Source organism: Phocoena sinus, chromosome 4 (assembly GCF_008692025.1).
Source record: "Phocoena sinus isolate mPhoSin1 chromosome 4, mPhoSin1.pri, whole genome shotgun sequence".
NCBI lineage: Eukaryota > Metazoa > Chordata > Mammalia > Artiodactyla > Phocoenidae > Phocoena > Phocoena sinus.
Genome location: NC_045766.1, coordinates 113007153 through 113019720, shown reverse-complemented (window position 1 = coordinate 113019720; position 12568 = coordinate 113007153). Strand labels below are relative to the sequence as shown.

General features: G+C 35.0%; 1 protein-coding gene across 9 annotated transcripts in view; it reads right to left on the bottom strand.

Moving 5' to 3' along the window:
* The window catches only part of ROBO1 (roundabout guidance receptor 1), a 403232-nt gene that overhangs the window by 312871 nt on the left and 77793 nt on the right, over nucleotides 1-12568 (bottom strand). For all 9 annotated transcript variants that reach the window (XM_032630727.1, XM_032630729.1, XM_032630732.1 and 6 more), the window contains exon 2: nucleotides 10954-11280. In XM_032630727.1, coding sequence (XP_032486618.1) covers nucleotides 10954-11280 — 327 coding nt within the window. The remainder of the gene's footprint in view (nucleotides 1-10953; nucleotides 11281-12568) is intronic.

Below are 12568 nucleotides of genomic sequence, written 5' to 3'. Positions count from 1 at the left end.
CCTTCTCCTTGAATCTCTTTCTCTGTTACTCTGGATATGTTTCCCGCTGTATCCCTCTTTTGCTTTTCTTTCTGTGTGTTTCTCTCCCTCCATTTCTGCCCCTGAATGCTGTCTCTACCAGTCTCTTACATATCCCTCCCCACTCTGTGCCTCCACTCTTACTGGTTTAGAAACCCAGGATAGTTCCCCTAAAATCATACTTCACCTGCTTCTCTTTTTAAAAATCAACCACATTGGCCTTGCATTCCCAAAAGGTGTTTGGGGCTCTGGGACATGAGCAGGGGTCTATGAACTCCAGTTCACCACAATGTATACTAGGCTTCTCAAACTTGAATTTGCATGTGAATCATATGAACCACCTTAAGATATTGTTTAAATACAGGGTCTGACTCAGGTGGTCAGGAGGGGGGCCCAACATTCAGCATCTCTCACTTGCTACCAGAGGATGCCAATGCTGCTGGTCCATGGAGCATATTTTGAGTAGAAGCCTCCAGCTGCTGCCTGTAGTAAACCCAATCCTTCCCACATCTGAGTTTGCCTCCCCACACGTTTCTTCTCTTTCTTATCTTCTTCTCTTTCTTATCCATATCATGCCTAGTTGCTGCAGCACCTAGATTTCCACTGGTCTTTACATCTTATTTTATTTTATTTTTTTTACATCTTATTTTAATTAAGCTTTTCTAAAAATATATTTCATCAACCACAGACGAAAGCCTAAGATTGTAATGAGAAATGTAAAATATTACTATGTTATAATTTTCCTTTGATTTCTCATCAAATTTGCTTCATTAAATATAAATCTATTGGACTATGATAACAGCTTTACATATAATATACAGATTACCGGCAAAGTACAGGAATGCAAATAATTCTACTTTACAGAATACTTATTTTGTGTATTTTTTCCCCCCTATCCAGAAAGAAAAAGAGAAAGTAAAGATGGTTAGGTCCTGTTTTGCACATGTAAAGTTTCTCAAGGGAACTTCAGAAAATCCGTTCAGGTACCATCAATACTAATTGTTTCCTTATCAGTCAGGAAGTTTAAACGCCTTTGTTTTCTATCAGTCATTACACTCATAAACACAGGTTGATGCTACTCAGAAGGGGTCAGTACACTGAGAGAGCCTGTCCTACACTTATCAGAGCCTAAAAAGAACTCATTTGACTTTCTGTACTAGTGGAAGTCAACTAAATTTCCTGAGTAATGTTATCGCGCAAAAGGGCCAATTAAATATTCCAAAATCTTGAAAGAAAGAAAAACTCACAGGGAAATAGTACCGAGACTGCATTCTAAGAGCCGTGCCTTCAAATGTGTTTGAGATCACGTGACCTGCTTGCCTTTACAAACAGGTTGTGTCGAAATGAGATAGCTCCTTCAAGTGGCATTCTCATACCTTATGATGCTCCTCAGACATGGAATAAAACACTTCCAATTTACATGTTAGGTCTCATCACTTACAGGGCCAGGAATGGTGCTAGGCACTTGAGTCACAGATGGCTCCAGAGGAGGTGACTCTTGAGACAATTATAAGAGAGTGACCGGGGGCTTCCCTGGTGGCGCAGTGGTTGAGAGTCCGCCTGCCGATGCAGAGGACACGGGTTCGTGCCCCGGTCCGGGAAGATCCCACATGCCGCGGAGCGGCTAGGCGCGTAAGCCATGGCCGCTGGGCCTGCGCGTCCGGAGGCTGTGCTCCGCAACGGGAGAGGTCACGGCAGTGAGAGGCCCGCGTACCGCAAAAACAAACAAAAACAAAGAGAGTGACCGGTGGAACAGGAAGAGAAGTACATTCCAGGCTGCGGAAACAGAGGAAAGTGCCATTTCTTGGGGCTGTGATGGGCTGCAGCATACTGAACTACTGTCAGCCATTCAAAGCTAACATCACCTAATCCAAATTCTCAATTCCACTTTCATGGTCGTAGACTTGACCTTGACTTCACCATCAGCAATGATTGCATCTCTTGCAAAATCTCAGCTTCTACTGACTCACCCTCCAAAGTTAAACCAAGTCTTCAATCTCCAAATCTAATCTTCACTTTTCTCTTCATCTCCATTACTACACCTATTTCCAACTAGCACCATCTCCTGCCTGTAATACTGCAATAGCTTCCTAACTGGACTCCCCCAATCATTCTGTAATTCATTCTCCCAACGTTCAGTACGCAAGTATCACGAGTGACATTTTAGACTATAAATCAGATCATGTCACCTCCATCATTGCCTGAAAACTTGCTGTGGTTCTCATTGCACTGAACATACAGTCCAACATCACTAACCCGGTTACAGGATCCTGCATGACCTGGCCCCCACCCATCTCTCTAGCTGTTCCCCTTACTCATATGCCATACTAGCTATCTTTCATTTTCTCAAATATGCCCAAGTCTATCATTTCTCATGGCCTTTTACATGTACTATTCTTTTTGCCTGAAACACCTTTTCTTTTACTTTGTGTCTTGGTAATATCCACGGGTATTTCTGCTCTCAGCTTAACCCCAATCCTTCCTGGCACTTGGCACAATTTTAAGGATAAAGTTATTTGTATGGTTAGTTACTTATTTTCTGTCATCACAACCCCCTCTTCCCACTATTTTATAATCTCTATGAAGGCAGAAACCATTTTCTTTTTTGTTCACCACTGAATAGCTAAAACTAAGCAAAAGGCCTGGAAAGAGCTACTTAGGGAAAAATATCAATTTTTTGGATAAACTATATTTCGTTATTCTTCATATTTTTATTTAATGCCTGACTTTTTAAAAACAACATTTTTAATGCCCACATTGTGTAACTAAGAAAAGAACTTTTATGCCTTCAAAACATTCAATGGGGCTTTATTCTAATCTGACAAAAAAGCTTGAATTGATAATCAATGGAAGGTTTAAGTTAATTTATATTGTATTAATTAAAATTAATTATACTAAGAATGTTTAGGTATGTTTTATTAAACTTGTCATTGAAGCAAAACTTTTTAAATAAATACAAATGATTCTCAAGTTAGTCTCTGTATGTGGGAAAGATGTCTAGCATTTAAATCACAAGTAAATTAGGAGGATTAAAAGGAAGGGTGATATGATGATAAGATTTAAGAGATAACCATGGTTATTAGTTTTTAAAGGCAATATTGTTGATATGAGGAGACACTGCCAAGAATTTCCCATAAATAACTAAATACTGAATTGATTTCCTGGAAGCCTCAAGGGACTTTATATCTAAGCATCAAATAGTGTTGGAATAATCATTTAGTACTTTTCAGCATGTATGGACACCATCTACTTTTTGAGAAAATAAAAGGAGTGGCTCATGAGACTGCTAATGGAATACATAACCTTTAACCCCAAGATTACTGGATTGAATCTGGTCCAGGACGGTGTATGTAGTAATATCCAGCAGATGGAACCTGTTTTGTAACATCCAATCTAGAGAGCTAAACTCTTCCATTTAGTCTTTATGACATAGCTATGTGTTCCAACATAGCCAATGCCTTCTCTTTTTTTTAACCAACCAAGAAAAGACTGAATATTAATTGAATAGTAAATAGTTTTCCCTAGAGAACATATAATGATGTTAGGATATCTAGAAGGATATCCACCCAACTTTCAACAGTGGTTAACTCTGGGCAAATGAGATTACAAGAACATATATTTTAAAAGAGCAAGTATGTTCTATAATGCATGTGTTTAGAAATAACATACAATAAGTTATTTTAAAATGATCTCCATAAGCTTACTAATCATATTCCTTAGACTGAGTTTGGGAGCAAAGGAATGAAAATGTATGACATTTCCCACTCTAAGATCTTTCTACAAATTTGCTAAAGATTAATAAATGACAGTTGTGTGAGCCAAAGAAAAAACAATAAAAGTTTGCCTAAGAAATCAACTGCACACATATCTACAGCCCATAATTGGTTTAACTAAGAGTAGTTTTAAGATAGAATGTCACCTGTTGGTTATTTATGAGTAAGTAGTACATTCTCTGACACAGCCACCTCCTTTAACACCCACGTTCAAAAGGTCAGCCGACTTCGTCCTTTTCTACTAAAATACCCATTGAAACTTAAACTTTCTCTTTATGCCCATCGTCACTGTCATCTCTCACATGGGTTATGGAATATGGGTTTCTGCTTTTATATTTCATACTAAATACTCTTTGGACAGATAAAACCAAAAAAAAAAAAGAAGAAAGAATTTTTATGTTATTTCAAAGAAAATGAGAATTGTCTCCTCTCTTAATGTAGTATAGAAAGGATACTGCTCTTACTTTTCTCAACAAATACAGAATTCACACTATATTTACTTGAAGACATAATGTTTCTATCCTCAATTTATGACACAATTTAAACCCAATATTTGGATGCAGCAAGTGATCTGATGGACCACGGAGATTACATGATTTTTCCCCCTGGTTTTCTGATTTTTATTTCTCAGTTACTTAAGATGATAAAATAACTACAAATCTAACTTAAAAATCTCCAAATAATTGTTATTTAAAGACAGCTATAGGTGGAATGTTTGTGCCACCCCCCAAAAAAATTTGTATGTTGAAATCTTTATCCCCAATGTGATGGTATTTGGAGGTCATTAGGGTGGAATGAGTTCACTGGGGTGCAGCCCCTGTGATGGAATTAGAGTCTTTATACAGGGATAGAGACCAGAGCTTTCTCTTCACCATGTGAGGAAACCAGGAAGAGAACTCTCACCAGAACCTGACCATGCTGGTACCCTGGCCTCTGACTTCCAAGCCTCTAGAACTATGAGAAATAAAAGTTTGTTATGTAAGCCACCCAGTACGTGGTATTCTTGTTAAAGCAGCCTGAACTAAGATTGGCAACAGGGCTTCCCTGGTGGCACATGGTTGAGAGTCCGCCTGCCGATGCAGGGGACATGGGTTCGTGCCCCGGTCCGGGAAGATCCCACATGCCGCGGAGCGGCTGGGCCCGTGAGCCATGGCCGCTAAGCCTGTGTGTCCGGAGCCTGTGCTCCGCAACGGGAGAGGCCACAACAGTGAGAGGCCCACGTACCACAAAAAAAAAAAAAAAAAAGACTGTCAACAACAAAAGACTATATTCTAACTGGTGGTAAAAACTCAAGTCTTTAGTAAATATAATCATGTCACAGAACTTAGCAATATTGCTTCTTTGCTTAAGTGAAAAAACATGTGAATTCAAAACGAAAATTTTAATGTTATACCAACTGTAAAAGTTACAAAAATGAAATTTTTCATTTGACCCTAAGACAAAAATGATTTAAGTCAATACTATTTGCATGCCTTACATTAACAACGAGAATCTAAAGATAAGGGTAAATTTCTCATACCAGGAATTTCAACTCAAGATGGAATTTAATATACTTAACATGCTCTGTACTTAACCAGAAATTAATTTAAGAAAATTTACTTACTGAAACATTTAATTTAAATTTTACTATATTAACACACATATCTTCAAATTCAAAATGAAGTCAGTCCATTTCTGAAATAAAAAGCATCCAGATCCCCTTTGTATAAATAATCCTAGTGTCTGGCCACAATACAGGGAAAGAGAAGAAAGCAGTGAAACCAACAGCACCGACAATTAGATTTATGATTTATAATTATGTGCCAGTCACTGTGCTACACACTTTATATGCATTATTTCATTTACTCATGAATCAATTTTGCAACAAAAAGTCATTGCATTTTAGGATATAAGTGTGCAACAAAGAAGAAAGATATTTTAAAATCATTAAACTAAATGAATCTTTAACATTCTTCATTTGAATACTGAAAACAAAATAATATATATATAAATGTTTTAGAATCTCATCAAATCATGGAAAATGGCAAAGTTTTTTTAAAAGATAAAGCAGATTAGAGGAAACAAATATTTTCAAAGATGCAATACAGAGCTAGCTCAATTTCAAAGATAAAAGTCTTTCAAGGAACAATATATGTGTGTGCACACATATAAAGGTCAACTTGATTGTGTGTACAATCAATCAATCAATCGATCGATATTTTATAATATAATGGCATATTCTATTTTCACCTGCTCATCGGTACCATTTTACTGCCAGGAGTCATCCTTTCACCTTCAATGCTCCAGATTTTAGAAATACATTCTACTATGCCAACACCTGGCTCTTTAGCATACACGTCAGTACACTTTCTCATTTTATCCAAAGGAGGAAAATCAGATAATTCAAATTCTAAATCACTTTATAAGGAGAATTGTTTAATAACAATGAAAGATCATAGTGTATTGAAAGTAGTGGGAAAATATTACTTTAAAATATAAACATTTTCCCTCAAAGTAATTACTATTAAAAAGCACCCCGGTTAATAAAATCTGGGAAGATTAATCTCTGATTAATTGTACAAAATTATTTTTTTCTGGAAAGATAGTTCTGTGTTTTGCTGCTAAGACAGTCAGCAGATGTCTGCCTAGTCTGAAGGGAATTTCTCTTCCTCAGGAGAAAACAGCTTACATAGGAAACAAACAGCCATATGCTGACTATGTACTACTTAGCAGATGACGTAGAGAGACATGTTCTGTAATCGAAAGCATGAGGCTCAAGGTTCAAATTAATTTTCCTTAAAATTCAATGCAATTACCCAAGCTCGAGTTACTTATTAAATATAAGTTGTGTTGAAGAACTGTGCTATCAATTTGTGCCAGGCATAAAATAAAGTTCTAAATTTACTAACTGGTAATGTTGAATATAGAAGAACAGACCCGTAAAATATTTTTTCTAAACATTTAGCAGACTCTCAAATAGAGCTAATACGAAACAAAAAAATACTACTTGCAACACCATTTTAGAAAGTTGGGTTTGAAACTGAGTTAAACAGTGAATTTTCATAAGTCTTAGAAACAGCAATATATTCTAAATTTACAAGTTAAAGTCCTCATCAAGATATATCATTCTTGGCTTGCAAAGAAAAACAATAATTAAAAAAACAAATTAAAAAAATGCATCTGTGATTAAAAATTGGTTTCCTTTACAGAGATAAGCTTCCAAAAATTCAAGGTGGAAACTTTAGGTGTAAGGACTACCATATATTTCTTAGCATTCCGATTCTTAGACTTTATAATTGTGTGAGATAAACTTAATTGCATCAAAACTGAGTTTTCAAGAACAAGAATACAACTTTTACTACATGGCAAAGAGCAGCACCTAAAGATCGGTCAGTGCTTTTCACTGGGTCCAACCTGGTTATAATTGCGATTTAAATGAAAACAAAAATAAATAATCCTAAAGATAACCAATAAATGCAATCCTTTTGGTATATTATTTAAATTTAAATAAATATTAAAAACACAAAAGACAAGAATATTATCATTTCTATACAAAAATAAAAGTTTTAAATGACGTTCCATATCATTTTTTTCTCCACTGTTTGAGAGATTGACAACTGTTAGGAACCAAGAAATCCAGTTGTTACAGCTGTAAAACTTGGTTTAAAGGCAAATAAAACACAGATAAATGTTTTTAAAAGCATTACCAACAACTGTGCTGTGAAACCAGCATTGCCTCAAGACACTTTTGTTAATGCTATTACTTTGGACTATAGCGTCACTAAGAAATTAGATGAAATCTTTGTCTTCCTGTGGCTGAGCCTTTGGGAAGAATAAGAATAGCTCTTACTGAACTTCTGGTACCTAAACTAAGAAAATATGCAAAAAAATAGTAATATTCTCCAGGAAATAATAAAACCAAGCTATAATAGTACTTTATAGATTTAACCTACAGCAAATATGACCCATGTTTCCCTGCCCTCTTTCCCCTCCTGTATTTATGTAACATACAAAAGGCTAGTTTTGATTTTAGGATGCAAACATATTTTAAAATGGTGAATGAGCAGTAACCATTGGCTAAAATAAATAACTGAAATACATGTGAACTAAATTACTATATATCTATTTGTAGTGCACTGAACCATGAAATTTTTAGACACAAAAACCCATTTTAACTGCAGAGTACTTAATTTTTCCCAAATAACTTACGTGACCAAATAACACAATTTCTTTAAATAAAAACATGCTTTTAATTTTTACAATTTAACTAGTATAAAAATTATTGGAAGCAAACACTACTTGAACTTTTCACATGGTTTCAAATAATTATAATCACTAATAAGGTGATCCTGGGCTTCCCTGGTGGCGCAGTGGTTGAGAGTCCGCCTGCTGATGCAGGGGACATGGGTTCGTGCCCCAGTCCGGGAAGATCCCACATGCCGCGGAGCGGCTGGGCCCGTGAGCTATGGCCGCTGAGCCTGCGCGTCAGGAGCCTGTGCTCCGCGACCGGAGAGGCCACAACAGTGAGAGGTCCGCGTATCGCAAAAAAAATAATAATAATAATAATAATAAAAAAAGGTGATCCTTATTATCAAACTACTCTTATTAACAGCAAACTATATTTGATAAATATATAATATCTATATACTTCTCCCTTCCCAAGTATATGAATTGTTACTGAATATGATCTTAAAGTATTTTCTAGAGTAGTTTTATTAAATTTTATTCAGTAAATTATGATATCCTTTTTTCTCTGGAGCTTGACAACATTTTGGAATGTGTCAGGAATATCCCACTAAAATTTGTGAACTATGCATTAAGGGACTATGTATTTGAATATTTTACTGGTAAAAGTTATATAATGCTCTTATGTCTGGTTTCAATTTCATGATCATATATTTGTTGACTGAGATTGCAAGAGCTTTTCCCATAATGGACTCTCAAGGTAATGGAATGTCTAAGTTAGAAACAGAACTTAACTGGAAACTAATGGTGTCTTTTAAAATAACTGCACAAAAGCCAGATTAAAACAGACAGGTCTCTAAATCCCAATGCATTAAGGATATCTTGATCATCTGAGGTAAAACTAGAGGTGTTTTGAAAAGGAAGATCTAGAGGGTAAGCATTTAGACTCTCTACTCAAGTCTATAAACTTTTTAAAAAATTCTGACAATGATAAGAATACAAGGAGAGTAGAAAATAAGATCTTTGATATTTCTGTTGGTACACATTTCTTATAAAGAATTCTAATTCCAGAGAATAAACAATCACTGTTTTTCCCTCCTCATCCTCAGTTTCTTACATACCACACACAGGAGTTGGCCTAGGTTATCTACATCATCTTTCTTGATTCTCTAAATTTGTTCTCAAATGTTAACTCACATTTATCTTCACAGAAAATAATAATTCTTAAGTATAACGGTGCCAAGCATTAGAAAGGTGTTAGTATCGCAACTTTGAAAGATGACTTTGTCAAAACATATATATATATGTCTTATAAATAAGTTGAAACTTTAAAATTATTTTGCTTGTGCTACATTTAAAGTTTAAAAAACAAAAAGAAAAAGAAAAATATCTTTCTGCTGTGATTATAGCTTTTATACATCTCACTGATTTAGCTCTAGGACCTTCACTGAGAATCAAGGCAATAAGAGAAAGTACAATAAGTTAATTATCAGTTAACTGTGAATAGAGAAATATAAAGTTGGGTTTCAAGTAAATGTTTTTAAAATGTGAATGCCTAATTCTGACAGAGGTTTAAATGGTTACTTTAATTTTTTATTCTATCTAATTAAATTTTATGCTCGTATCAGATATCTTTGGCCTTCTGTCTCAAGGTAAGTATTACGTGGCTCTGTGAGTGTGATCAAATCATCTAAATTCTCTGGAGATGATTTCACATTAATAATATGATTGAGTTGGAATAATCTATCTTTAAATTCCTTTCTATGTCTATAATGTCATAATTATCTGTGGTTCTTTATATTCATGTTCTAGTTGAATGCAGGAGACAATGTTAGAGATTATGAAAACTGATTATATAATTAAAATTTTGAACATACATTGTAGTAAAATATCAATCACCTTGGAAAACATTAAATATAGACATAGTTATGTATACAGTTTCATATATAATTATAGACAGCTAAATTTAAAGTGATATTAAAATTTAAAGTGAATTAGATCTAAATTTCATTTGTGTCTCCAATCCCTATACAATTCTCAATTTCTGTCACATATACATATACATAGCAGGATTCTTTCAAAGGAATGAAATTTTCTGGCCACCTCTTGAATGTTTATTGAAAATAAGCCTAATTCTAATTCAAATACAATACACATCTAGACTCTATATATAACAACTTAATCATTAGTCAACTAAATCCTTATTGAGGTAATTCCAAATGAGCAGCCTTTGGTATTTGTGTAAATAAACTGAACCATCAACTCCCTGAGGATTCCATCCATGTGTTTTCCTCCAAGGGTGCACTACAGTGTAGCCAAGATAATACAGTATGAGGCATATACATACATTTCTTTGGATATAGCTTTACCGAAAGTGTATTTCTGAGAATTAGAAACAGTTTAAAACTACACCCTACACTACCAGGTGAAAGTATTTCTCCTAATGAAGACAAATGAAAAATACCCTACACTATTATATTTCCGTAAACATCCTCATTTTCTATATATTTAAAAGGAACAAAGGAGGCGAATACATCCATTTCAGTGAGCATGTTCAACAGAAAACAGCTCCAAAAAGTAAAACAAAGCACAGGGAACTCTGCTCAATACTCTGTAATAACCTAAATGGGAAAAGAATTTGAAAAAGAATAGATACATGTATATGCATAATTGAATTGCTTTGCTGTACACCTGAAAGTAACACAACACTGTAAATCAACTCTAGTCCAATAAAAAATAAAATTTTTTTTAACTAAAAACTTTTTTTAAAAAAGTAAAACAGTTCAACAACTATGTGTAAATCCCAATTCAGCTTGAATAACCAGCTAAGATGAGAAATATAGAAAATTCAAACAAATAGTAGATGATATTCATATACAAATCTAGAGATTTTGCTCAGGTAAAGTCTGTGATACAGGTTTAAACTTTTATTACTGTGATCAAGTGAAATGATCCCATGTGGCCATCCCTCCAAACACAGAAAGCCCATTTTACTTACTGGCTACCTCCAGCGATGCATTGTGACTCACAGCCTCTCCGAGGTAATTCCTTGCTACACAGACATAGACCCCTTCATCAGGCCTACTTTTTCGTCCATGCACTATACGTAAGAAAAATAAAGATCCACTTGGCAGCAACATTCGGTGTGAGCGAGGGTCATCTTTGTCTGTCTCCACTCTCTCCCCACCTTTGTACCATTCAATGGTGGGTGTGGGGCGGCCTTCAGCTTTGCAGTTCAAAGTTGCAGGTTCTCCTTTTGAGACAATTAGGTCAGAAGGGTGTTCAACAATGCGAGGTGGAAAATCTTCCTGACGAAGACGGGAGCCTGCATAAGAATTGACAAAATATCTTCATTTCATCACTTGAAAACAATTAAAAGTCTTATTTCAAAAGCATAGGCGTTAGCACTACTACCTAAACACTGCATAATAATGACCTACTCTTCCTCACCTCCTTACTAACTAATCCTTCTGGTGTCCACCTTGACTATACCTTCTAATTCCTGAATCCTTTTGACCCACCACTTAGAAAGTGCTCTTGCTAAAACTTTGTCTGTACAAATCCTGTCTGCTCTCCAAATCCCTTGTCCACAAATCCTTTCAGAACCCATCACCCTGTCTGTTTGTACCATGTACATGCCTGTTTTTGCAGAGGAATGTATTAGAGAATTGTCGACTATTACAAATAATGGCATGGCTTCCTGGAATCTCATTTTTAATGAAACATCAATCAACACTTTAGCAAAACATATGCTATATAATAATAAACATTTATGTTAAAATATATATGATGGAACTGTTCTTTATATTTTTCTAAATAATAAATATATATGTGTATATATATGTGTGTGTGTGTATATATATATATATATATATATTTACTTTCCCAGAGTTTTTATTAATAAATTACGTTCATTTGTCTCCAATAATTCTGTTACTATTTTAGTAGACTTCAAAGATGAAATGTTAAATAATGGAGTTTAAATAATTAAATATAACATTCAATGAAAAAGGATACTAGGTGAGAGCCTACATTCTCGACCTTATATATTACTTAATAAGTGAAGGCCTGAGTGTATGTGTCATTTAAATATTTTCTGTCTGTATCTTATTTTTTTCAATGAGATTATAATCTCTAAAAGAGGGATTAAGTTTCCTACCTTACTGTTGCCATGGATAGATTTCATATGTAAAAATCTTAGAGATTTCTCAACTTCAACAACCAAACCTTAAACCTTGCTCTCATCTAGTGTTCCGATCTCAATAAACAATGAAAAGTAGAAACCAGTCTCGCTTGACACCCCTCTTTCTGTCCTCTAACCCTCCCCCAAGTTTCTTAAATCAATCTACTCATCTCACTCTCTACAGCCAGCTACCATCCCAGATCAAAGTACTATAGATTCCCACCAGGATTTAGGAAAGCAATTAAATAGCTTCACTTCAATGCAGCCAAATAATGGCTCTGAAATACAAATACAATCTGGGTCCTCCCCTACTTCAGTGGCTCTTAAAGTAAACTCATCGCTCTTAAAATCTTTAACAAAACCTACAAGAGTCAGTGTGTTCATTCCCCTATCTAGATCTCAGGATGCTTCCTGTTCCACTCCTTTCTCT